Below are 27,521 nucleotides of genomic sequence, written 5' to 3' on the forward strand. Positions count from 1 at the left end.
TTCCGGCTGAATGCAGCTGATTTATATGGTTTATAGCTATAGTTTAAGTGACACCCGCATGAGCTCTACCTTCATGATGCCATTCCAGTTATCTCCTGTAGAAACCTGGAAAAGAGTGAGGAACGCCATGCCGAAGTTTTCAAACGTGGCGTGACGGCTCATGCCTTCACACGGGTATTCAACATTACACACTGAAACACAGACACACGGAGAGACAGATTCAGAATTAACTCATGAAGTAATCACGTCTTATCTGAAGTGTCTTTTGCTCACCAAGGCTGCATTTATTTGGTCAAAAATACTGAAATATTAATACAATTTAAATAAACTGTTTTCTGTGTGAATCTGTGTTAAAGTGTAATTTATTTCTGTGATGCTCCGCTGTATTTTCAGCATCATTCCTCCAGTCTTCAGTGTCACATGATCTTCAGAAATCAGAATAATATGATGATTTACTGCTCGAGAAACATTTCTGATTATTATCAGTGTTGAACACAGTTGTGCTGTGTGATATTTTTATGGAAACCATCATGCAATTAATTTTTTATGATTCACAGATGAATAGAAAGATCAAAGGAACAGCATTTATTTGAAATGAGATCTTCTGTAACATTAGAAATGTCTTTACTGTTCTTCCACTTTTGATGTCACAGTCAAAGATAGAAATGCATATGCAAACAGATCATTATGTGCTTTATGACTGAAGTGATTTCTCTCACCCAGTTCTCCAAACAACTCGACTCCGAGCGCGGCGTAGATGAAGAACAACAGAACGAAGAGCAAACCCAGATTCCCCACCTGAACGAAACACACACACACACACACACACACACACACATCAGCAGTGTTTGTGTAGCCGTCGTGCCATGCTGAGCTCATCTCAAGCACTAAAACAGCCGTCAACACTGAGAATGAAAGTCATTTAATTCCCAGAATGAGGTTTGTGCTGGTCATGCACTCACAGCTGCTTCATTGCTTACATTCAAGGTTAATTCGTTTCCATTAGCCGCGCTGGAAGCCCATCTGAGCCGGCGAGAGCTTGAGAAAACAAACGCTTCACATTATTCCTCACATACGTGTGACTCAAATGCACACAGCGGTTTTATATAAATCCTGATCTTAAAACACATAAATTAAGCTACTATTGACACATTTACAGGACTGTGATCAGTGGCACAGTTAATCCAGCGAAAGGAGGTTTGTAGATCGACGCCATCTGTTTAATGTGTTTATGAGTGTGAAATGAGTCACTGAAGAGCTGCGCACAGCCGTGTTGAACACTCGATGACTCTTGAAACGATGTGATGAGAGCACGTCTAACGCTTCATTCACACGCCAGACACTTCTCATGAGTCTCTACAACTTTAGGACTGAACGTCAAAATCAAATCTGTCTGTTCAGACTCTCATCAGGATCTGCTGGATTTTATACGGAGATGTCTAAGGCTCTAAATGACTGACAATCAAAACTGGCTGTTTCACATTCACACTCAATCTCCTCATGTCTCTGATTGATAGTTTAGAGGTTATTCTTTTGAGAGAGAGAGAGAGTGTGTGTGAGAGAGAGAGAGAGAAACAGAGAGAGAGAGAGAGTGTGTGTGTGTGTGTGTGTGTGAAAGAGAGAGAGAGAGAGAGAGAGTGTGTGTGAGAGAGAGAGAGAGAAACAGAGAGAGAGAGAGAGTGTGTGTGTGTGTGTGTGTGCGTGTGTGTGTGTGTGTGTGTGTGTGTGCGTGTGTGTGTGTGTGTGTGTGTGTGTGTGTGTGTGTGCGTGTGTGTGGGTGTGTGTGGGTGTGTGTGTGTGTGTGTGAAAGAGAGAGAGAGAGAGAGTGTGTGTGTGTGTGTGTGTAAGAGAGAGAGAGAGAGAGAGTGTGTGTGTAAGAGAGAGAGAGCGTGTGTGTGAGAGAGAGAGTGTGTGTGTGTCTGTGTGTGTGAGAGAGAGTATCTGTCTGTGCGTGTGTGTGTGTGTGTGTGTGTGCGTGCGTGTGTGTGTGTATGAGAGAGAGTATCTGTGTGTGTGTGTGTGTCTGTGTGTATGAGAGAGAGTGTGTGTGTGTGTGTGTGTGTGTGTGTGTGTGTGTGTGTGTGTGTGTGTGTGTGTGTGTATGAGAGAGAGTATCTGTGTGTGTGTCTGTGTGTATGAGAGAGAGAGTGTGTGTGTGTGTGTGTGTGTGTGTATGAGAGAGAGTATCTGTGTGTGTGTCTGTGTGTATGAGAGAGAGTGTGTGTGTGTGTGTGTGTCTGTGTGTGTGTGTATGAGAGAGAGTATCTGTGTGTGTGTCTGTGTGTATGAGAGAGAGAGTGTGTGTGTGTGTGTGTGTGTGTGTGTGTGTGTGTGTGTGTGTGTGTGTGTGTGTGTGTGTGTGTGTGTGTGTGTACCTGTGGTAACGCCTGCACCACAGTATCGAGCAGCGCTCTCATTCCTGTCGCCATCTTCAACAGCTTCAGGACTGTGAAATAGAGACAAAATCCCACAGAACGACACTGGGTCATTTATTCAGCTCATGTCCTTTCTTCACTGAAAAAAACTGGTGTAGGATTTCCACTCAGAAAGTTCTGGTATATTTAGTAACACATAAAGCCTTACTATGTAATGCATTCAAAGTATTTTAATGCATTAATAACTTCTCGTCATGTACCTTATTATGCACTGAATGATTTCATGAATAATTACAAGCACAGGTATAATATATTAAACAATGTATCTAATAATATATTAAGGAATCTGCATATTTAGCTTTGGATAGAATTATTCATGAAAAGATGTAATGCATTACAACATATTTTATGAATACCTTTATAATACATTATACATAAAGGCTTTCAGCGTTACCATCAATTTCACAAATAACTACGGCGGGTAACACATTGAATGAAATGGGAATTTTTGAGTAGAAAGAATGATAGTATTTTCTTATAAAATATATTCCAATATTTATTTATTTATTTTCCATTTAGTTTTCAGTGTAATTATTTTTCACAAATATTTTAATTAGTAGTTTCTTGAAACAAAACAACAAATGTCCAGCATATTAGTCCAGAAAGGGGGTTTATGTTATAAATTATTAAAAGAGCATCTGAATGAAAATAAAGCATAAATTTAAAGTACACGATTCACTTGATGAGTCCGTATTAACCTCCTCAGTCAATTACTTCTTCTCAATCCAAATTGCATTTAATACTAAAGCTACAGAGGTTTTCCTTCTTATACATTTTTAAGTGCACAAATGATTTTATAATGGATTTTTCACATTTTTATCTCTGAATTCCCGCCGTGTGTATAATGCAGTGTTGATGCTCACCGCGGGCGATGCGCAGGACCCTCATGATGCGGATGATTGTGGGATTGATGGGGAGCGAAGCGTTTATTTCAATCTCCTCCAGAGTGATTCCCATCACAGACAGCAGAACGATGGCCAGATCCAGCTGATTCCATCTGAGGAGACAGAAACATCTGAAGATCTGGAGATGCTCTGGAAGCGCTGCTGTGTGTTCCTTCAGACGCTGCTCACCTGTCTTTAAAGAAGCGTCTGAAGCCGAACGCGATGAGCTTCAGCATGGCCTCCACCACAAACGTGGAGCTGAAGAAGTAGTTGCAGTATTTCAGCGCCGTCTCCAACGACTGAGAGAAACCAGAGAGAAGAAACTCGACACAGACCTTTACTCCAGATTTACTGTCATTAACAGCTGGATTTCTGATCGCTCTGATTACAGTAGACGCTCCTCAGAGCTGCTGGACTCTGAATAAACCACCAGCAGACAAACACAAGGGCCACGAGCCTCATTCATGAAACACCAGAAATCAGCCACAAAGCCATTCTGATGTACATCTCTGCATTCAGGAAAGTGTTTGTACTGTACTTCCCAGACATTAGTTGGTACAAAACTAGTTTACACCTGCTGGCGAGCACAGGAAAATGGTGTTAAACATCGCTTTGTGTCCTTTAGGCAAACTGATGGATCTATATGAATTCACTTCAGCTGTATAACAAAAGAGTTTAGCATTAACAAAACGTTTCAAGGTTATGTATGTAGAATGTTTTGTTGTTGTTGTTGATGATGATGACGATGATGATTATTATTATTATTATTATAATAAGCACAAACACATTATTAATTAAATGAGAAAAATACATTTAACAAAACTGAATGAAAACAGCAACAATGCAGGGTTAAATAGAACTATAATTAAAACAAATAAATACAAACATTACCTGAAATAAAATAAACATTAACTTAAAATGTACTAAAATAACTAAAACTAGAAATGAAATAAAAGTTAATAAAAACTATATAAATATCTATTTTTTTCAAATAACAAATTACAAAAACAGAACGAAATTGCTTAAAAACTTTCGAATTTAATTGAAACATGATATATAAAAATAAAAACTGATTCAAAATATTAATAAAAACTATAATAAAAAGAATTCCTGAATATGTAATGCTTATTGTGAATTAGTGTACACATGCATCCTATGTATGAATAAGTAATGAGGAGTTAATTAACATACACACTTAACTAGGAAATCTAAGGTTTATGCTGCATTTTAATCATATTCTATATTTAATTATATCACATGGAATTTAAATAGATATTGTAACTCAAAGTGATGATGTTACTGACAACTACCTTGTTTTCAGCTGCCTATTCCTAATATTAACCATAAAATGATGAAAGAGTTCTCAATATTATTAATTCTTCGTTATCTTTAGGTCACGTGCCAAAATCCTTCAAGCTGACTGTTATTAAGCCTCTTATAAAGAAACCACAACTAGATCCTAGTGAACTGGCCAATTATTGGCTCATTTTAAATCTTCCATTTATGTCCAAAAAAAATTCAATTTAGACATAATATAAAAAGATCTGTCTGCTCAGTTGTGCTCTTTCCTGCAGAAAATTTCACCATAGCACAGAAACTGCACTTAAAAATTACAAATGACCTGCTTCTTGCGTCAGATCAAGGCTGCATCTCATTTCTAGTTTTACTTGATCTTAGTGCTGCGTTCAACACCATAGATCATGACATACTCATAGATTGATTACAAAACTATACAGGTATTCGAGGGCAGGCTCTAAGATGGTTTAGATCCTACCTGTCCGATCGCTACCATTTCTTAATTTTAAATGGGGAGTCATCTCATTTATCACCAGTAAAATATGGAGTGCCACAAGGCTCTGTCGTAGGTCCTCTGCCATTTTCAATATACATGTTGCCTAGGGGTGTAACGGTTCACAAAATTCACGGTTCGGTTCGATACGATACACTGATGTCACGGTTCGGTTCGGTTCGGTTCGATACGTTTTAGATACAGAAAAATGTAAAAACATCTCAACTTTTCAGAATGCCGCAAGCGCACCTCGGGTCATGTGACAAGAACTAACCAATCAGCTTCATCCTTTCCCGTAACAACGTTGAGAGCTCAGCCTAGATGAAGGATCAGCTGATCATAGTTGTATATGGATTGCAATTTTGAAATAAATTTAGTAGCAGAGCTACTGCAAGCGATTTTTAGAGCTGCAAATCCATTTATCCTTCGCTGAAATTTCCGCGTCTCATGGAGAGAGCACGTCATTGTTGCTTAGCAAAGACAGACGCCTCATGAGCGCTTCTGCCCAAGCGCTTTGGAAAGGAGGAGAAAGACGCGCTTAGCGTTTTCCATGCGTTTTTAGGCACGATATGTGAACGGCCCCTAAGGCGCTCGCTCACTCAGCACGCGCTGAAGGCTCGTTGCAAAATGTCGAATGCCTTTAACAGACCAGAAATATAAGATCCTAAAATAACCAACAGGTCTGGTGTTTGGGTTGGATTCCCTGTAAGCTATAGTTTCTAAATGCTGCAGGGATAGTTTGCTGCGTGCATGTTTCTCCTTTTTTTCGTCTTTTCCCAGATAGTACTGACGCATATATCCCAGATATTCCCGCTGGTGTTTTTTTTTTTTTTTTTTTTATTCCCGCTGGTGTACCCTGTCATGTTGCAGATGCGACATACCGTTGTTTTTTTATCCACCACTCTCTTGCCATCACCATTATAGCTTAAAGGGAATCCAAAGTGCACCCAAACACCAGACCTGTTGGTTATTGGAGGATCTTCTCATTTCTAGTCTGTTCAACGCATTGGCTATTTTGCAACGAGCCTTCAGCGCGTACTGAGTGAGCGAGCGCCTGCTGAGTAGCCTAACATAAACATATAAGATGGTGTTTTTTTCTTCTTCGGGAGTGTCAGGGGCGTTGCCTGTTACGTTGTTTGGGTTATTGGGCTACCTTGTTGAACGCATATCATTATATTTCTCTCTCTCTCTTTTTTTTTTTTTTCAAATATAATTAATTACTCCAACGAACCGTTCGGTATACATAATGCGTACCGCGTACCGAACCGAAAGCGTCGTACCGAACGGTTCAATACGAATACGCGTATCGTTACACCCCTAATGTTGCCCCTTGGTAATATTATTAGAAAATATGGGATTAGTTTCCATTGTTCTGCTGATAATACTCAACTATATATCTCAACGAGACCATATGAAACTTCTGAATTACCAAAGCTAGCAGAGTGTATTACAAATCTAAAAGATTAGATGACTAATAATTTTCTCCTATTAAATTCAGATAAGACAGAGATATTACTTACTGGACCAAAAACAGTACACAGAATCTCTTAGTATGTATACACTATTACTTCCTCTACAGTCGTTTGGGTGTTATGTTAGATAGCAACTTTTGATTTTGTTTTGAAAATCTGTTTCACATTTTACAAAAACTGCATTTTTCCATCTTAGAAACATTACCAAGCTACGAAACATGTTATCTGTTTCTGATGCAGAAAAGCTAGTTCATGCATTCATGACCTCTAGACTGGACTATTGTAATGCGCTTCTAGGTGGTTGTCCTGCTTCGTCAATAAACAAGCTACAGGTCATCCAAAATGCAGCAGCTAGAGTCCTTACCAGGTCAAGAAAATATGATCATATTATATTTAAAGTCTCTAAACTGGTTACCTATTGAGTTCTGTGTCAGTTACAAAATATTATTCACTTATAAGGCCTTAAATAGTTTAGCTCCTGCGTTCTTAACTAGTTTTCTACCACACTACAATCCACCACGCTCCCTACGGTCACAAAACTCTGTACTTTACTTTACAAAACTATAATAGTATTTCCAATAAATCAAAGCAAGTGTGCAGGCAGCTGATTGGCAGCGGGTCATGTGACGGTGCTGCTCACCTGTGGTTGGTTGTAGTGCTCCAGGCTCATGGTGACCACATTGATGCAGATGATGAGGGTGATGAAGAGGTCCAGGTAATGACTGGTGCAGAACGAGTGAATCAACAGCCGAATCCGACCGTACGAGGAGTAATACGGCAGCCGCTGGGCCTCTGAACACAAACAGAACATTTCTTAATATTTACATCATCATTTCTTTCCCCTGCATTGGTTTTTACTGTGTGCTGATGCTTTGACAGAAACCACACGCTGATATTTCACTGACAGATGGACTGAGTGATGGATGGATGTAAATGAAAGAGGAAGTGGGCGGCCGTGAGATGATGGATGGAAGGAGGAAGAGGAAACAATGGGTTCAGCAGTGATGAATGTGGCCCAGGATCTCAGGAGAAGAAGAAAAGAAGTAGAACGAGGAGAAACATTAGAGAGAAACGAGTGAGAGCAGCAGACGACACGGGAAGATGAATAATAATAACAGACGAGAGCAAAAGAGATGAAGATAAATGATGAAGAAGAGGAGCAACCGAGAGCAGCAGGACGACGGAGATGGATTGAGCTGAGAATAGATGAGAAACTAATGAGACGCTCAAACTCCTTCATATGCAGACTCTTACTGCGCCTCCTCTTCTCCATGCGCTTCAGCCGCTTCTCCTCCCTCCGCCGCGCCTCCTCCACCTCCTGATGCTGACGGCACTTGTGGAAGTTCTCCACCACCACACCAACAAACATGTTCAAGACGAAGAAACTGACGATCAGCAGGAAGGAGATGAAGTACAGCAGCATCCAGGGGTTGTTATTGATGACGGGCTGAACACAGACACAACACCAGCAGAGAGTTAAAACACTCTCAACGCTGACTAGCTGAACGAATACTGATGAACGAATGAACCGATGAACTGTAATAATATAGAGAAGAAATGTCTGAAGGTACACTACAGATTTGTGAATGAAATTAATAATTTTATTCATCAAGAATGCATTCAACTGATCAAAAGAGACGGTAAAAAAATGTCTAATTGTTGCAGAAGATTTCAAATAAATGATTTCAATTATAAAAAATAACATGTATCAGTTTCCACAGAAATATTGAGCAGCCCAACTGTGTTCAACATTGATAATAATCAGAAATGTTTTTCGAGCAGTAAATCATCATATTATTGTGATTTCTGAAGATTATGTGACACTGAAGACTGGAGGAATGATGCTGAAAATACAGCGGAGCATCACAGAAATACATTACACTTTAACACAGATTCACACAGAAAACAGTTATTTTAAATTGTAATAATGTTTCACTATTTTACTGTAAGTGTCATCAGATAAATGCATTCTTGGTGATCAGAAGAGACTTCTTTCTTTCTTTCTTTCTTTTTTATGTGTGTGTGTGTGTGTGTGTGTGTGTGTGTGTGTGTGTGTTACCTGCTGGTCAATCCCGGCAGCGTCTAGTCCGTGGTACATGATATTTACCCATCCATCTTTAGACGCCAACACAAACAGTGACATCAGAGCCTGAAATGGAGAATCACCAAACACACACACAGCAGATCATCAGCTGCAGGAAGTCAAGATCACATTCATTTCCTCCACAGGACTGAACTGATAGTATGGATGAGAAAACACTTTCATACCATTATTTTGCCTGTAATGTTCAGAAATGGCTGCTTTGGATTATGACTTAAAACTCTTCACTGAAGAATATTTTGTAATGATTATGGAGGAAATGAATGGAAAAACAAAGGCATCCACTCAGTGTTCAGTTCATCAGCAGAAGGAGTCTGACCCTCACCTGCCCCAGGTTGTCAAAGTTGTACTTGTGATGAACCCAGCGGTAATTGGCAGACAGACAGTCGGATTTATTGGTGATGTTCTTCACATCCAAACCCACACAGTAATAGAACTTCCCTTTGAAGAGCTGTTGAGTCACACACACACACACACAGAGTGAGATCAGCGTCTGACGGAGCAGGACTCGAGATCACTGTCGACTGAGCGTGACATGAACCTGAACTCCCAGGATGCCGAAGATGATGAAGAAAGCGCAGCAGATGAGGACGATGTTTCCGATGGGCTTCAGCGACGTGATCAGAGTCTCCACCACCAGCTTCAGACCCGGAGCTCGACTGATCACCCTGAGAACCGTGAAGAACAGAACCAGACCTCAGAGAGTTTTAGTGACTTTTAAAACAGCATGTCTTTAAAAAAATTGCCTTCCTGAAGCTCAAGCAGTAGAAAATGGTATTACCAATGTCGAGATCCAATGTCCAGTTTTTCTGGCAACTCAAATTGGGTTCAAATTGAACATAATCAGAGTTAAAGGTCATGATTCTGACTAATAATTAAAGAGCACAGTATGACCCTGCAGTCTGTTCATCTCTGAAGGACTGGTTGGTTAAAGAAAGCCCTGATGAAGCTGGTTTAGGTACATGTGTCTACTTCACATAACTAATAATCACCTGAGCGGGCGTAATGTTCTCAGCAGTCTGAGCACCCTCAGGACGCCCAGGATCTTCGCTCCGCCCGCCATCGACACCACGATGTCAATCAGAGACACAAAGACCAGAAATCCATCCAGAACGTTCCAGCTGCTGCGCAGATACGCCCGATCGCCCAAATACAGACCCTTCGAGACCACCTGAGACAGACCGCATCAGTCAGGACAGAGACTAAAGGGTTAATTATACCGATTAAACACAAACATGCAGAAAACAAACCATGTAAAGCCTGACATATCAAATAATAAGGAGAAAACACTTTTTTTAATGGAATAGTTTAATATTTACGCAAATTATTGTGTTTTCAACAGGCTTTTATGGCTAATTCTGATATTCTGATACGGTGCAATTATGGATGCTAATATTTATATGATGTAAATCTAATGTAAATCAATGAGATCTTTATAAGAGTACAGCAGATATTGACATAAAATGCTATAAATATCAGTCACCACTCTTTATCTCCGATAATAAAATGAGATTGAAATGGTCCAAACATATAATGCAATGCTGAATGTAAAGCTTCTGGAAACAAACGATTTGAGACTCTAAAACATGATTGATGGAGAATCAAGTAAAGCTGAGCTGCTTCAGTCCAGGAAGAGTTCATCTGGAGATATTACTGAACTTATTCTGACCTTTACTAGATCACAATCAGACAAGATTTGACACCAAGCAGCAGCTGAAGCTGGACATCTGTACAATTACACTAAAAGAGCTTTGACTGGACTAAAAACTATCAATCAAAGACAGAAGACATGGAGTAGACCTGAGTTTGCTGACATCTCTTGCTTTAATATGGGAGTTTGGTGGACACATGACCGTTGACATTGAGAAGTAAAGTTATTTGGAGTGATTCTTTCTTCCTCAAGTCTTCTGATCTCCCTCTGTAGGATCATACGGTAAGTTTCATGTTTTTTTGCTGCTGTCTGCAGTTTGTCAAGAGGAGACCGAGACCTTCCAGAGCAGCGCGGGTTTTTCTTTCTGCCAGTGGAAGAACGTTCAGTTCTGACAGCATCATCAGGGTTTTACCGCGGTACGGTGTGACAGGTACAGAGAGAGAGAGAGAGAGAGAGAGAGAGAGACCTGCTGTGCTGCATGTGAAGCTGACAGGAGCTACAGATCTGGACTGAAGACAGCACAGGAGCAAAACGAGCTCTAGAACAAACTAAACATACAACAGTCGAAGTGTGCTTTAAACTGGGAACTGTTTACTATACTGTTCTCCCAGCATGCACAGCGAGTATCTCCTGTGCTCTCACTCGCTCATTTGTTAACAAGGCTGATTTTAAAATGATCTAAACGAGCTGAATAATCAGCGTGAGCAGCAGACAGCACTGCTGTGTGTGTGTGTGTGTGTGTGTGTGCTCAGGTGAGACGTTACCTTGACGGTCATCTCGGCCACAAAGATGGCAGTGAAAACGTAGTTAGAGATGGTGAGGAAGACTCGCTCCTGACGGGAGAAGAGAGAGGGAGAGGGTCAAATGTAGAACAGAAACAGAACGAGTGTTACAGCAGCGTGAGCTAATGATACAGCAGCGCTAGGAATGACTTTCATAGCGGATTGAAATATGATGCGAATATCTGCTGGAAATGTCACATTCACACGGCTGAACACATTCATTCAACACCGAGGAGACTACAGAATTTCAGAACCGTACCAGACTGCCCTGATGGATTCTGGGTCTCTCCAGAGCCACTGTGATGCAGTTGAGGAAGATGAAAGCCAGAACCACATAGTCAAAGAGTTTATGAGCGATGATCGTCTGACACAGCTGACGAAACCTGCAGCGAGACCAGCAGAGAGACAGAGAGTTTCAGACCGTTTCCACTCCAACACTCTTCAGTTTTGTGTTTGGCTCTTTGACTCTTTCTAGTCTAATTTATTTTTGACATTTTCGAGGTCTCAAGGGTAACTTATGAAAATTATCAAAATCTAACACTAAAATGAAATTGTGGACATTTTTATTATAATTGATAAAAAAAACAGTCACCATTCAATCACAGTCTATTTTATCTGAAATCACTTTATCTGAAATACATATTGTATATCTGTGTGTGTGTGTGTGTGTGTAAATAGTTGTATTTATATAAAATTAAAATGTCATATACAGTCATATATAGATTTATATCATGTTGAAATTTAAAAGTTCCTGAAATGTCATAAAAATTATATTTCATACTTCAATCAAAAATAATCAAAAACTAAACATTTTTGACACCTAAGTTAAAGTAAAGATTCTATGTCAAATGTTTTACTCCATTTTACAAAAAAAAAAAAAAAAATGTAAAGAATCCACATATAATTGCACTTGAGTATTTAAAAGTTAAAAAAATAAAAACTTTTCTAACATTTTTATTATTTGACCTGTTGAAATCAAGAGGTAGTAGAGATTTTCTCATTCAAGTATTTTTGATGCAAAACCTGACAAAAATGACTATTTTCTCATTGAACTTCTTGAACAGAGCAGATGTTAAACTAAAATCTGTTACATGAACATTTCACCTAAACGTAGCAGAAGAAATGGTTTTACAAATGTAACATCCTTTCATTATTTACTCAACCTCATCTTTTGAAGTCACATAAAGAAAAAAGAAAAATAATATTTTCAGTTTTAAATAACTGAGAAACAATTAATGTGATACGACAAACATACTTTGTACTTTTAAAAAGTATTTTTTTCAGCGTAACTGAAGAAAAGTAAAAGTATTCATACAAGAACTCAAATTACAGATTAAGCGTAGAAGGGAGTACTATTACTCAAATACTTAAATAATCAAATATACTTATAGCTGTGGAAACCATTGTTCTGAACAGAAGGAGAGTCGTACAGTGAGTACATACTTGTTCTGAGGAGAGAATAAGTAAATGGACCAATCCTCTCTCTTCTCACACCAGTCCGGACGATAAACCTCCATCATCTTCTGGATACGGAAACACAGGCTCTGCGACACACACACACACACACACACAGGACTCTGGTTATGTGAGATGAAGGCAACTCTTTCCAATTTATTTTCAATAACAGTTTCATTTTCCCTGGGAGACGTTTCCAATAAACTGAGTAAAATATGAGAATGAATACATCCGTATGACATCCATATTCATGCAAGCGGACAGCTGCTGTGACCCAGGCTATTGTGTTTGCTGTCATTGTTCATAATGAGCTTCTTCAGGTTTTTCATCCTCCACACACACACACACACACACACACGCACGCACACACACAGTGTCTGTGAATCTACCGCTTCAGTATTTCACTTATGAGACGTTTATTAAATGCTAAACTGAGCTGAGTTTCTCCTCAGTCGTCTGTCAGACGTGACGATGTGCCGCTCAGCAGAGAAACTCTAATGATACGCTCAGACTGACTCACAATAGCGTTTTAGAATCACTTCACTGAGAGGAAGAGCTTCCTAAAGGACCTTTAAAATTGTGAGAGAGCATCAAGCCTGAGAGGATCTGTAACTTTCATGTGCTGCTTCTCAGAGAAAATCATCTGAAATGAGTATAATGGATCCAACAGCAGAGCTGAGAGAACTGAACACTTACTAAAGCATCAGCACATCTCTCTGTCCACCTCTCTATCCATCTATACATCTATCTACCTCTATCTGCCTATCTATCCACCTGCCTATACATCTATACATCACATGCCTATACATCCATCCAGTTTATCAATCTTTCTGTCTATCCAGCTTCCTATCTATCTATATATTTATCCAATGTTCTATCTATCATCTACCTGTCAAACTACCTCTCTTTCTGTCTATCTATCTGTCTATCTGCAATAAGAGGAACACTTTCTCATAGTAAACTTTAAGCCTAAACAACAAAACTTAAGTAACACGATTTTGTTCTGCACTCACATATTCGGTGTCTTCTTCTAGGTCATTCTTGTTTTTGCGTGCGTTGAGCTGTGGATAAATCTCTCCCAGCAGGGGCCCCTGAGGACCCGGGCCCTTCCCATTACAGTCCTGGTGTTCTGCAGACACGCTCTTCTTCCGGACCAGCGGGGGGCGCTGCAGGAGCTCTGGCAGCTCGAGTGAGAGAGCGCGGCGGTGGTGGCGTGACAGGAAGGGCGGGTGTGGCAGGAGAGACTCGTGTTCGGCGGGGTGTGAGTGAACACCACGGACCCGTAAGCTCCCCCCGATGACCCCTCCAGCCCTCAGGCCACGGGCGGAGCGACCCGCACTGATCCAGCTACACCGCCGGCTCCAGGACGGCTGAGGGGGAGGACGCCCCCAGTGGTGGTAATGGGAACTGCGGCTGTGTCGCTAAAGAGAAAGAAGGAAACTAATAAATTGTTTATGGCCTGTGGCTGAAAATCTTAAGAAGTTAAGAATTTTAAGATAAATTCCAAGAATTTGTAAGACTGCTATTGAAAAATTCTTAAAAAGTTCTCAAATTTTTCTTATAAAATTCTTAAAAAGTTCTCAAATTTTTCTTATGAACATCTTTTGTGTTATCTGATTTAAAGGTACAGGTTGTAGGACCTGCAACTAGAGGGCGCACTATCAAAACAATAACAATCGCATGGTTTGATGACGCTTAGAAGGAGCATGGAATGATGGGATTTGTTGTCTTCTACCCAACCGCTGACGGACATCAATCAGACGGAAAGATAAATCATGGATTTAATGCAAGTTCAACGATTTGCGCGAGTAGATTACATACAAAGTCAATACAAAGACGCGATCAGACTATGGATCAGACGTGATGCCCCGCGTTTGGCGTGTACACCCCATAATACTAATCTTGTTGATCGTTATAATAGCATATGTTTTCTCTAAAGATACAAATCAAAACAACTCACCTGTCGAGTAAAACACAAGCGAGATCGGAATCTCTTTCTAGTTAAAGTTTGTCGCGAAACTACTTCCGCATTTGTCCACGACATTGTTGTCATGTGGTTTCTACGTCAGTTAAGGCAGTAACTAAGGGTAACTAACGTGATTGACAGGTGACTGCACTGCCCCATGTCACTGTTTAAAATGGGAATTTTCTCATGATTTACAAGTAGTTGAAAACATTAGCGATATTGCTAGTAATTAGCTGGACAAAATATATAACACTAGCCTAGAGGTTTTTGGATATTTTACTGCAAATGTCCAGTACTTGTCAAAGTCTCGCCAGTCAATTAAATGAAAAACAACTCAAAGGCCCTGTTTTTGCAGATTTATTGTACCTTTGTGGATTTAGGACGAAGATATCCTAATTTAAGACGTGATTTACAATTATTTTTAAGAAGGTTCTTTTCAAGAATTTGAACAACCTTAAGAGAAAAGATAAAAAAATTCTAACGAATTATTTTTGGAAACACAAAATATTCTTTTTTTTTTATTATTGCAGTTAGGAAGAACTGTATTCTTGAATGCAAGCGTTTAAACACTGCAGATGAGTTGACTTCACACAGTCAGGTGTGTGTGTGTGGTAATTGCAGTCGTGGTGTTTCTGATCTCGCTGACTGAGCATGAGCCGAAAAAGCAGTTGCCATAGAAACTTGTGTTCTCCAGCGCCAAGCTCTCGTTTTGACCTGATGCTCACGACACATCAGTGTTCATCTGACCGTCAATGAAGTGACACCAGTTCAGGTATCATCATAGACGAGTGTGCAATCAGCTTCTATCTGAACATTCACAGTGTTTAACAGTGTTTTACCATGTTTCCAGAGACTCTTTCCCACCACAGTCTCCCGACGGCACGTGACTTCAAGAACAACAGCTCAACACACTATATTTAACCAAAGCGGCTCGCGCTCGTCTCTCTTTCGATACATATGGCTGCCTCAATTAAAAGAGGGGTTGCTATGGAAACCCCAAAAGCCTGCACATTATCAAGAGAATTTTGGTCTCTCGCAAACACACACGCACATACACACACACACACACACACACAGTTTTGCTTGAGGTATTTTCAAATTCCAAACATTAATTTGCACTAATGTTTCCTTGACTCACTGCATCCACACACACACATGACGTGATGTCACCGAATCCTTCATGGACTGACCAGAGACGAGGATCTCCTGCCCAGGCAGATGGCTTTGCTCTGGTGGTGTTCCTCTGAGAACTCGGTCCTGGTCTTCTCCTCCTCCAGCGGCGTCAGATCCAGATGCCCATTAGGAGTTAAAGATGACAGCTTTGGATCTGGAGGAAGGAAACAGCAGTCATCCAAAGCCAAGAGCAGATCTCTGGACATCAACACACGTTGTGTCTCCTTCATGGTTCCCTGTTGAGCTTCAGGCCCTTTACAGCCACAGAAGCTCGGAAACTGGAGTACTTACAGTCCATCAAAAGAGTCAAACAATCCCACAGGATTAAACAATAAAAGACGCTCAGATTTCACCAGCTCTAACCTGTTTAACATCTCAATCAAGAGCAACAACACTGCTCGAGTAGATTCACATGTGATGTTTGCAGGATATAGTATTTTTATGCTTTACATTATTTCCAGGACTCAGTGTGCACAGGTTTGAATATGAGTCCAAAAACAAGACAGACACATAGTTGGAAGAGATGCAGTTCAGTCCGAGTTTTTCAATGTTTCATGGACTTCATCTACACTAGGTACAATCTTTTGATTCGATTGCACACACATCTGTTCCTCACAAGCTTGTAACCATTCATGAGGAAAGAAACATGACATTGAGCTGAATATGGTTAACAGGTAAAATAATGAGAGTGAATGTGCAGGGATCATACCGGAGGACGTGAGCGAGTTTTTGTGCTGTTGACTTCCATTGGTGGAGGATTCTACATCATCATCAGAGTACGAGCGATTAGCGTCACCCTGAAACACACGGCTCACATCAGAGAACACAACAGCCCACTAACAGCAACTCAAACTAAAACTTACAGATTCAAGATTTACAGAAATAGAGAGTCTGGTGAGGACGAACGTGACCAGCTGCACAAACCAACCAAAAACAACCCAATTAAGATCCTGTTTATTTATATTTAGCTTGGTCTTTAACCTGTTAACTGTCACTCACGTTGTTGAAGATAGACATGAATGTGCATGATACAAACCTAAATTTTTATAATTCATGACTGAAAACATTTTGTAACATGATTTTGATGTGCCATTTACATGGTAATGCAATGTCTGATTTTAAAATGGGTTTTGAAGGATGAATTTTGAGATTTTATGTTTTCAAGTGATATATAACTTCTGATGATTTCTAAAATGTGATAGAGAAAAAGGCAACGAGGAAGTCTTTTTTTTAAACAAAGGTAAAAGCTCCTTTTGTAATGTAGATTTCTGAGGGTGCACTCTTGTCATAAATTCATCTATTACTTTTCCTACATAATTTTTAACAAAAAATATTGGTAAAATATATATTTGGGAGTCTTAGACCTTTCCAACGATATATAGTTTGTCAAGATTAGATTAGATTTGTTTGTAAAATAGTATAGTCAACGTAGGTGTCCCGTATACGGGACGGGGTGACATTTAACAGGTTAAGTCTAAATCTCTTTTTACAATAAAGAGGAAAATATTAACTCCAAAGATTTCCCCATATATTCCATAACACTTTAGAATAAGGTTTCATTTGATAACACTACATTACATGAATTAATATGAACTAATGGTTGAATTTTACTGCATTTATTCAACTTAAGTAATGTACATTTTATCATTTACTAATACATTAGTAATGCACTGTGAATTAACATGAAGCAAGAGTGATTCATATTAAGAGGGATTAATTAAATACTGTAAAATTTATATTTCTACTTGATAGTTCAGTTTAGCTAATGCATTAACAAATATTAACAAATGACTGAATAACTGTTTTGTTTCCCTCCACACATCTAATGATGAATTAGTATTAGGTATTTAAATTAAAATAATGCATAGAAACTACTCTACTCTAAACTACTCATTCATTCATTCATTTAACCAGGTAAAAAAAAAAAACATTTAGATTACAATCTTGTTTACTTGAGTGACCTGGCCAACAATTAACATAAATATACAAGTTTACATCAAAGCCACAAAAAACACAATCAAAGATCACAACAACAATTTACCAGAGGATAAAACACAATTTGTTAAAAGTAGCTTAAAGTCATTTAATGGAGGAAGCATGGTCAACTTTATGATGTTTTGTAGATTAATGATGTATTATAACCAAATCCCTTTTTTCCTTGCTCTATGCGAACACAAGAAAATGATATAACAGAAAGTTTATAGCACAGATACATTCATTGTTCAGAATCGAACTGAATCAGACAGTCTAATCAATGAAGCACTGGAGAGTGTGTGTTTGTCACCTCAGCCTGAAATCCCTCCACCAGAATGGCCACCAGCAGGTTAAACAGCACATAGTTCCCAAACGTCATCAGAGCCACGAAGTACAGCGCCACCAGAGGAGACGTGGAGGCCATGCCGTTATACAGCACCACGTTCCAGTCCTCCTGAGTCAGGATCTGCACACACACACACACACGGCTGAGGGGAGATTTCTGTGTGTGTCTGTGTGTGTGTGTGTGTGTGTGTGTGTGTGTGTGTGGTTCGTCTCTCTCTCTGTCTCTTTCTGTACCTGAAATACAGTGACGATTGCCCACAGCAGAGAGTCAAAGTTCTTCCTGTCTGGAACCGTGTCTCCGGTGTCTGTCTTCAGACTGAACTTACAGCCAAATATATGCATTCCCAGAATACTGCAGACACACACACAGAGAGAGAGGGAAAGAGAGAGAGAGAGAGACGTGGGTTTCGGAAACACTCCAGTAATCAAGTACCATTAGTCTCAAGCTGACACACACACCTGAAGATGAAGATGAAGAGCATCAGCAGCATGCAGAATGTGGCCACATTGTCCATGGTCTTCATCAGAACCACCAGCTGTCTGCGCAGAGCAGGCATGAACCGAACCAGCTTCAGGACCCGCAGCAAGCGGAAGGTTCGGAGCACCGAGAGACCGCCGTCAGACTGACCCACGATCTCACACACGCTGCGAACGGGATGCTCATGTTTTAGTGACAGCACTTCTATTCTTTTGAGCAGTCAGTTTGTTTTGTTGAAGTTTAGTGAAATGATTCCTCCACAAGTTACATGATAACATGCAACATTTCATTCTGAAGCTATATTTACAAAACTACAGGCAAATGTGCTGCTAAAAACATGATTACGTTTTCTCGTTCATACAAATCAAGACTGAGAGTTGAACTGAAGTAATTAAGTCACTTTTGATCAAAAATGATGGTAAAGACATTTATAATCTTTTCATCTGTGAATCCTGAAAAATTAAATATATCACAGTTTCCACATAAATACTATGCAGCACAACTGTGTTCAACATTGATAATAATCAGAAATGTTTCTTGAGCAGTAAATCATCATATTATTCTGATTTCTGAAGATCATGTGACACTGAAGACTGGAGGAATGATGCTGGAAATACAGCTTTGATCAAAGGAATAAATTACAGTTTAACAGATATTCACATAGTAAACAGTTAATTGTAATAATATGTAAAAATATTACTCATCTTGATCAAATAAATGCAGCCTTGGTGAACATAAAAAAGTCATACCAACCCCAAGCCTTGACGTGTGCAATACACTTTAAGGTGTATTAACCTCTTAACAATACTTTAAATGTAAAAGAAAAGCATCAGTAGGCGTTCCACTGGTAATTACCTGATGATCACGATGATCCCATCAAAGATGTTGTATGGATTGCGCAGGTAACTAAAGAAGCCTAATGCTGTGAGCTTGAGGATCATCTCCAGAGCAAACATACTGGTGAAGACGATGTTACAGATCTCCAGAACATTAGTGAGCTCCTCCGGCTGAACACACACACAGAATGAGAACATGAAACACAACATTAACTGAAATAATGAAGAGTACCAATGATGAGACAGAGACGTCAACTTGTCCTCACGTTCTTCAGCTCATTCAAGAATCACTGGAAGAACACATGGACGGCAAAATCACTTGATATCAGCAGGTTAAACTTGGTTGAAGGTGGGAATTTAACTACAGTAATATCATTACATCTATATAATATACACTGAATCCATGAGATGTGTGTGTGTGTGTGTGTGTGTGTGTGCGTTTGCTCTTGTTTTTGTCTCATATCAGGACACAACTCTGTATAATGACATGGGTATGACACAGGTATTACAAGGAGAGGGTGACTTATGAGGACATAACCCATGTCCCCATTTTTCTAAATGCTTATAAATCATACAGAATGAGTTTTTTGAGAAAGTAAAAATGCACAAAGTTTCCTGTGAGGGTTAGGGTTAGGTGTAGGGTTGGTGTAGGGCCATAGAATATACAGTTTGTACAGTATAAAAACCATTACACCTATGGGATGAACACACTTTACACAAACACAAACGTGTGTGTGTGTGTGTGTGTGTCTGACCTGCTCATGGTGTTCTATGCCCATGCTGATGGTGTTGATGAGGATGGCCACCATGATTCCTCTGTTAAAATATTTACTCTCCACAATGCTCAACAGTTTGACCCTCATCTCCATCCACAGCTCTTGGCTCCGCCCCCGACTTGCCCCCTCTTCCCTTTTGCATCTCTCTGTCTCATTGGGTGCCTCCTCCTCTGTCTCCTGATTGGCTGCTGAGGCATCAGGTGCAGCTCCATCTGAAGTGCAGTGAGAGATTAGCTTAGAGCTGCATGCATCCCTACATTCATCCTTCCATCCTATCCACTCCCTCTTTTCCTCACCATGTTGTTGGAGGCTCTTCTCTCCTCCATTGATGTTTGTTTTCTCATGTGTCTGCTCCTGTAGTTTGCAGCAGAGCGTCCTGAAGAAGGCAACGGTGTGTCTGCGCACCTTGCGGAGGATGTGGCAAACGAGCTGGAAGATCTCCTCATAGCAGTCGCTGGGTTCGACCAATGAGGCCAGCGTGCTGGAGGACAGATGGGCAGCTCGCTGCTCCTCCATCAGCTGATGCTCACGCTGTTTGGTCTCTGAAAACTGAGTCGCTATGACGACCAAACACAGGTTTATCATGAAGAACGAGCCGACCTGTGGAGTTACGCAAAAGATTCAGAGACAGAAGCACACTCCTCACTGCAAACACCAAAAAGTTTTATTGCAAACAAACTTTTTATTGCATTCACAGTTAATATCCTCCAGTCTCACTGCATTCCAAGCACACTTCTGACTGTAAACATGCACCCAGTCTCTCTACATACACTTATCTTACTGTAAACGGTCACACATCTCATGGTAAACACTCAATCATCGTACTGTAAACACACTTATCTCACTGTAAACACAATCATCACACTGTAAACACACACTCGTCTCACTGCAAACACTCACTCGTCTCACTGTAAACACTCAATCACTCATCTCACAGTAAACACACACTCATCTAACTGTAAAACACACTCATCTCACTGCAAACACTAACTCATCTCACTGTACACACTCACTCGTCTCACTTTAAACACTCACTCATCTCACTGTAAACACTCACTCGTCTCACTGTAAACACACATTCATCTCTCTTAAAACACTGTAATCTCGCTGCAAACACTCACTCGTCTCACTGCAAACACTCATCTCATTGCAAACACTCACTCATCTCACTTCAAACACACACTCGTCTCACTGTAAACACACTCATCTCACTCCAAACACACACGCATCTCACTGTAAACAGACACTCATCTCACTGCAAACACACTCATCTTGCTCCAAACACACACTCATCTCATTGCAAACACTCACTCAACTCACTGCAAAAGCACACTTCTCACTGCAAACACTCACTCGTCTCACTGTAAACACACTCATCTCACTCCAAACACACACGCATCTCACTGTAAACACACACTCATCTCACTGCAAACACACTCATCTTGCTCCAAACGCACACTTATCTCACTGCAAACACTCACTCGTCTCACTGCAAACACTCACTCGTCTCACTGCAAACACTCACTCATCTTGCTCCAAACACACACTCATCTCATTGCAAACACTCACTCATCTCACTGCAAAAGCACACTTCTCACTGCAAACACTCACTCGTCTCACTGCAAACACTCATCTCATTGCAAACACTCACTCATCTCACTTCAAACACACACTCGTCTCACTGTAAACACACTCATCTCACTCCAAACACACACGCATCTCACTGTAAACACGCACTCATCTCACTGCAAACACACTCATCTTGCTCCAAACACACACTCATCTCATTGCAAACACTCACTCATCTCACTGCAAACACTAACTCGTCTCACTGCAAACACTCACTCATCTCACTGCAAACACTAACTCGTCTCAATGTAAACACTCACTCATCTCACTCCAAACACACACGCATCTCACTGCAAACACTAACTCATCTCACTGCAAACACACACTCATCTTGCTCCAAACACACACTCATCTCACTGCAAACACAAACTCATCTTGCTCCAAACACACACTCATCTCACTGCAAACACACACTCATCTCACTGCAAACACACACTCATCTTGCTCCAAACACTCACGCATCTCACTGCAAACACTAACTCATCTCACTGCAAACACACACTCATCTTACTCCAAACACACACTCATCTCACTGCAAACATATATTCATCTTGCTCCAAACACACACTCATCTCATTGCAAACACTCACTCATCTCACTGCAAACACACACTCATCTTGCTCCAAACACACACTCATCTCACTGCAAACACACACTCATCTCACTGCAAACATATATTCATCTCACTTCAAACACACACTCGTCTCACTGTAAACACACTCATCTCACTCCAAACACACACGCATATCACTGTAAACACACACTCATCTCACTGCAAACACACTCATCTTGCTCCAAACACACACTCATCTCATTGCAAACACTCACTCATCTCACTGCAAACACTAACTCGTCTCACTGCAAACACTCACTCATCTCACTGCAAACACTAACTCGTCTCACTGCAAACACTAACTCATCTCACTGCAAACACACACTCATCTTGCTCCAAACACACACTCATCTCACTGCAAACACACACTCATCTTGCTCCAAACACACACTCATCTCACTGCAAACACACACTCATCTCACTGCAAACACACACTCATCTTGCTCCAAACACTCACTCATCTCACTGCAAACACACACTCATCTTGCTCCAAACACACACTCATCTCACTGCAAACACACACTCATCTCACTGCAAACACTAACTCATCTCACTGCAAACACACACTCATCTTGCTCCAAACACACACTCATCTCACTGCAAACACACACTCATCTTGCACCAAACACTCACTCATCTCACTGCAAACACACACTCATCTTGCTCCAAACACACACTCATCTCACTGCAAACACACACGAATCTCACTGCAAACACTAACTCATCTCACTGCAAACACACACTCATCTTGCTCCAAACACACACTCATCTCACTGCAAACACACACTCATCTCACTGCAAACATATATTCATCTTGCTCCAAACACACACTCATCTCATTGCAAACACTCACTCATCTCACTGCAAACACACACTCATCTTGCTCCAAACACACACTCATCTCACTGCAAACACACACTCATCTTGCTCCAAACACTCACTCATCTCACTGCAAACACACACTCATCTTGCTCCAAACACACACTCATCTCACTGCAAACATATATTCATCTTGCTCCAAACACACACTCATCTCATTGCAAACACTCACTCATCTCACTGCAAACACACACTCATCTTGCTCCAAACACACACTCATCTCACTGTAAACACACACTCATCTCACTGCAAACACACTCATCTTGCTCCAAACACACACTCATCTCATTGCAAACACTCACTCATCTCACTGCAAACACTAACTCGTCTCACTGCAAACACTCACTCATCTCACTGCAACCACTAACTCGTCTCACTGCAAACACTAACTCATCTCACTGCAAACACACACTCATCTTGCTCCAAACACACACTCATCTCACTGCAAACACACACTCATCTTGCTCCAAACACACACTCATCTCACTGCAAACACACACTCATCTCACTGCAAACACACACTCATCTTGCTCCAAACACACACTCATCTCACTGCAAACACACACTCATCTTGCTCCAAACACACACTCATCTCACTGCAAACACACACTCATCTCACTGCAAACATATATTCATCTTGCTCCAAACACACACTCATCTCATTGCAAACACTCACTCATCTCACTGCAAACACACACTCATCTTGCTCCAAACACAAACTCATCTCACTGCAAACACACGCATCTCACTGCAAACACTAACTCATCTCACTGCAAACACACACTCATCTTGCTCCAAACACACACTCATCTCACTGCAAACACACACTCATCTCACTGCAAACATATATTCATCTTGCTCCAAACACACACTCATCTCATTGCAAACACTCACTCATCTCACTGCAAACACACACTCATCTTGCTCCAAACACAATCTCATCTCACTGCAAACACACACTCATCTTGCTCCAAACACACACTCATCTCACTGCAAACACACACTCATCTTGCTCCAAACACTCACTCGTCACACTGTAAACACTCACTCATCTCGCTGCAAACATATATTCATCTTGCTCCAAACACACACTCATCTTGCTCCAAACACACACTCATCTCACTGCAAACACACACGCATCTCACTGCAAACACTAACTCATCTCACTGCAAACACACACTCATCTTGCTCCAAACACACACTCATCTCACTGCAAACACTCACTCATCTCACTGCAAACACACACTCATCTTGCTCCAAACACTCACTCATCTCACTGCAAACACACACTCATCTTGCTCCAAACACACACTCATCTCACTGCAAACACACACTCATCTTGCTCCAAACACTCACTCGTCACACTGTAAACACTCACTCATCTCGCTGCAAACATATATTCATCTTGCTCCAAACACACACTCATCTCATTGCAAACACTCACTCATCTCACTACAAACACTAACTCGTCTCACTGTAAACACACTCATCTCACTGCAAACGCACACTCATCTCACTGCAAACACACACTGATCTCACTGCAAACACTCATCATCTTGTCTCATTGTAAACACACTTTTCACAGCAAACACACTCATGACAGAAAAGATAACACCATCTGCAGGATTATTATGGAATGACTACATTATAATGAAGGAATACGAAATGCTAAGTCTAATACATGTATCTATTAAACTCTCTAAATGCATTCATAAACAGATAAAAGATTATTAAACAGGCCTGGAGCACCAACAAAATTAATCACTGGCATGTCAGATTAAACACTCTATACTGATCTTTTAGAACAAACTCATAAATCTGTGTGAATTTGTGTGTGAGTGTGTTTGTGTACTTACTATAATCAGCAGAATAAAGTAGATGAAGTTGTAGAATGAGTGAGCATCCATGACGTAATACATGATTTCCACCCAGCCCTCCAGAGTAATAACCTAAACACACCATCATTTGCAGAAAAACACTTCAAACAGTTCTTTGGAAATTAAGTTCGCTTCCAATAAGTTCACATTAAACACAAGGAACATCAATCAGCTGGATGACTGTTTTCACAAGTTCTACGTTGGAAATGAGTTTACAGCAGATACCTGAAATATAACAATCCAGGCGTATCCGATGTTGTCAAAGTTGATGGCTCCTTTGTGTGGGTTTCTGTGTCCGGTGTGGCAGCGAGTGTAGTATTGGTTCCAGTTGACACAGAGCCCGGGGACGATGGCGCTGGCGTTGAGAAAAGGTTCGGTCACGAGGCCCAGTGCTTGATGGTGCAGGAGATCATCCACGTCCAGACAGCACTGATGTCCCGCCACACGCCGCGCCGGCACGTCACCGCACGACATGATGCCGTTATCCTGCGGCAGAGAGCAGATGAAGGGCCTCTCGTCATCCTCATTAGGAGAGTAATACGGAGCAGGAAGTGCCACACCTGTTGAGCTGAGAGAAAGAGGAAGTACATTAACACATGATCAATGTGTCCAAAACCTAGTCAGGTGCTTTACTGCCTACATACACTGCAAACGATGACTTTGTTACTTTGTATTTTTTAATTATTTTTCAGTACAGATATCGAAGCGTTTGTCAATCAAGATCCTGCAAACAGGCAATGTACACACATCGTTTTTTAAAGTTAGGACAAAAGTGTTTTTGATGTTTATGAAACTTACAGCTTTTTTTATATTTGATATGTTCTCATAAAGTTGCGGGAAAACATTATTAGAACAACATTCTCGGAACATGTTATCTGAAATTATTATGTAACCTTTAAAAACATTTTTACATTATTAGAAAATAAAATGTAATCATTCAAATAACATTAGAATAATGTTGTAAGAAAGTTTTTTTTTTTTTTTTACCTTTAAGTAATGTTATAGTCATGACGAACTGGACATTTCAGTCTTTTAGAAACATTTCAAAACAAACCTCCTGCAATGGTTTTATAACCTTAATTTGTTACCTGGGAAAGCAAAATATAATATATTACACCTTTTCAAAAAAAGTTTCTTTTTAAAAAAGTTATTATGCTAAAAAAAGAAAGAAAGAAAGAAAGAAAGAAAGAAAGAAAGAAAGAAAGAAAGAAAGAAAAGCCGAGTTTTCAATCTGAATCAAGTTTATTTTTCTGACCCCATTGGCGGATTTTTATGTCATAAACGAACTTAATTTTTATCAGTTATATAAAAATCATGACTTAATATCAAGTCATTTTGCTTGTGTCTTGATTTAAGAAGGTTTCGATATTTGTACTGGAAAACAAGACAAAAGCACTGAGGAAGATATAAATTTCTTTGCAGCATCTCAACTGATATGGACCCTGATTTGGGGAAAACTCTACCTAGGGAGCATGCTGCTAATTTAACAACATGAACGTATAAAAATACACAACATACACAAATATTGTGTAAAATTAGAAATTTGCATCGGCGCGATTATTTTTTGGAACAGCCTTCGATTTAAGAGACTAAAGATGCTCCCTACATAGGCTGCTCACTAGGTTTTGGAACAGAGCCGCAGCCTTCATCACATATGTGTTTACACTGATTTAGAGTACATCTCTGACATATAAAGACCAGGAGCGCAGAAGCACACACAGACGTCTGGTTTAACAGAGCTCAGAGGGTCAAAGGGTTTATTGGTTCTCGTCTCTGTGATCATAAAGGCCACATTCAGATGCTTTTAATAAACTAAAGAGCACATCAGTGCAAATGCACAGATCAAACACTGAGAGCAAATGAAATGGTATTTCAGAAGATTAGAGAGGACAAACATCATCAAAGAGAAGCTGAGTGTTGATTCATTTAACAACAGAGATCTATAACATCAGCGCAAACAACCGTAACAATCTGTAACATCAACACGCTCCGAAACAACAAATCACACAACACGGATTTACATACACTGCCATTCATAACTTTGCACCAGTAAGATTTTTTTAAAGGAGTTTGTATTTTTATTCAGTGAGGGTGCATTATATTGACCAAAATTGATAGTAAAGACATGCATAATCTTACAAAAGCTATTTTACATGAATTTCCAGTTTAATACTGAATTATTCATTAGAAATTACATTATCAGAGTATGAGTTTCATCTGGAGAAAAGCATCTGCTAAAATGAATAAATGTAAATGAATGAAATGATGCTGAATATCAGAGATTTACTGCACACACACACACACACACACACACACATATATCCTATACAGTTTAAAAGGTTAGAAATTAAATTGTTTTAAAAGTGACAGTAAAGAAATTGATAAAGTTACAAACGATTTCTATTC

General features: G+C 40.1%; 1 protein-coding gene across 1 annotated transcript in view; it reads right to left on the reverse strand.

Moving 5' to 3' along the window:
* Positions 1-27,521, reverse strand: part of LOC128015289 (voltage-dependent T-type calcium channel subunit alpha-1I-like) — a 75,374-nt gene that overhangs the window by 13,748 nt on the left and 34,105 nt on the right. The window contains exons 7-30 of the mRNA XM_052599001.1: positions 25,341-25,683; positions 25,095-25,187; positions 20,097-20,717; positions 19,361-19,512; positions 18,487-18,672; positions 18,262-18,379; positions 17,993-18,148; positions 16,418-16,505; positions 15,726-15,862; positions 13,583-13,990; positions 12,558-12,658; positions 11,374-11,497; positions 11,097-11,165; positions 9,674-9,852; positions 9,223-9,349; positions 9,007-9,132; positions 8,640-8,729; positions 7,835-8,027; positions 7,221-7,372; positions 3,509-3,618; positions 3,299-3,432; positions 2,376-2,446; positions 720-798; positions 70-191 (exon numbers count right to left, since the gene is read on the reverse strand). Of these exons, the coding sequence (XP_052454961.1) occupies positions 70-191; positions 720-798; positions 2,376-2,446; positions 3,299-3,432; positions 3,509-3,618; positions 7,221-7,372; positions 7,835-8,027; positions 8,640-8,729; positions 9,007-9,132; positions 9,223-9,349; positions 9,674-9,852; positions 11,097-11,165; positions 11,374-11,497; positions 12,558-12,658; positions 13,583-13,990; positions 15,726-15,862; positions 16,418-16,505; positions 17,993-18,148; positions 18,262-18,379; positions 18,487-18,672; positions 19,361-19,512; positions 20,097-20,717; positions 25,095-25,187; positions 25,341-25,683 (3,979 nt within the window). The remainder of the gene's footprint in view (positions 1-69; positions 192-719; positions 799-2,375; positions 2,447-3,298; positions 3,433-3,508; positions 3,619-7,220; positions 7,373-7,834; positions 8,028-8,639; positions 8,730-9,006; positions 9,133-9,222; positions 9,350-9,673; positions 9,853-11,096; positions 11,166-11,373; positions 11,498-12,557; positions 12,659-13,582; positions 13,991-15,725; positions 15,863-16,417; positions 16,506-17,992; positions 18,149-18,261; positions 18,380-18,486; positions 18,673-19,360; positions 19,513-20,096; positions 20,718-25,094; positions 25,188-25,340; positions 25,684-27,521) is intronic.

This window comes from Carassius gibelio, chromosome A6 (genome assembly GCF_023724105.1).
Source record: "Carassius gibelio isolate Cgi1373 ecotype wild population from Czech Republic chromosome A6, carGib1.2-hapl.c, whole genome shotgun sequence".
Lineage (NCBI taxonomy): Eukaryota > Metazoa > Chordata > Actinopteri > Cypriniformes > Cyprinidae > Carassius > Carassius gibelio.